At 57.3% G+C, this 403-nt stretch overlaps 1 protein-coding gene across 1 annotated transcript in view; it reads left to right on the top strand.

Moving 5' to 3' along the window:
* Positions 1 to 403, top strand: part of SGTA (small glutamine-rich tetratricopeptide repeat (TPR)-containing, alpha) — a gene marked incomplete at its 3' end in the record, with an annotated part of 7,471 nt that overhangs the window by 6,379 nt on the left and 689 nt on the right. Inside the window, exon 11 of the mRNA XM_010159736.1 lies at positions 105 to 174. Within this exon, the coding sequence (XP_010158038.1) occupies positions 105 to 174 (70 nt within the window). The remainder of the gene's footprint in view (positions 1 to 104; positions 175 to 403) is intronic.

Raw genomic sequence — 403 nt, 5'->3', positions numbered from 1 at the left:
GACTGCAGGTGAGGCTGTAGCTGGGTACTGTGCCCGGCTGAGTGGGAATTTGGCTGCAGTACCCATCTGGTACCTTAATTCGGTGATTTGGGGTCTCCCCCCAGTACCGACTGGGCTCTCTGCACCAGTACTGCTGGGGCTGAGCCTCAGAGGCAAGCTCAGCCCCGAGGAGCGGTGAATACGGGCTTCCCTCGCGCCCCGTGGGCTCACAGACTAATTTCCGTAGCGCTCGGGGTTGGGGGAGGGTTGAAGGGGGAGGGGGACGACACGCTTTATTTCCCTAAAAATTGCATTTGCAAATGTCTTGCCTTCCTGTCTCCGCAGCGCAGTCCCTGGGAACTACGTCCCTTGCTTTAAAAACTGGAAGCCATGTGCGTGTTGCCATTTCTGGAGTTGGAAGTGT

Source organism: Eurypyga helias, unplaced genomic scaffold (assembly GCF_000690775.1).
Source record: "Eurypyga helias isolate BGI_N326 unplaced genomic scaffold, ASM69077v1 scaffold19199, whole genome shotgun sequence".
NCBI classification, from domain to species: domain Eukaryota; kingdom Metazoa; phylum Chordata; class Aves; order Eurypygiformes; family Eurypygidae; genus Eurypyga; species Eurypyga helias.
This window is presented reverse-complemented; position numbering and strand designations above follow the sequence as displayed.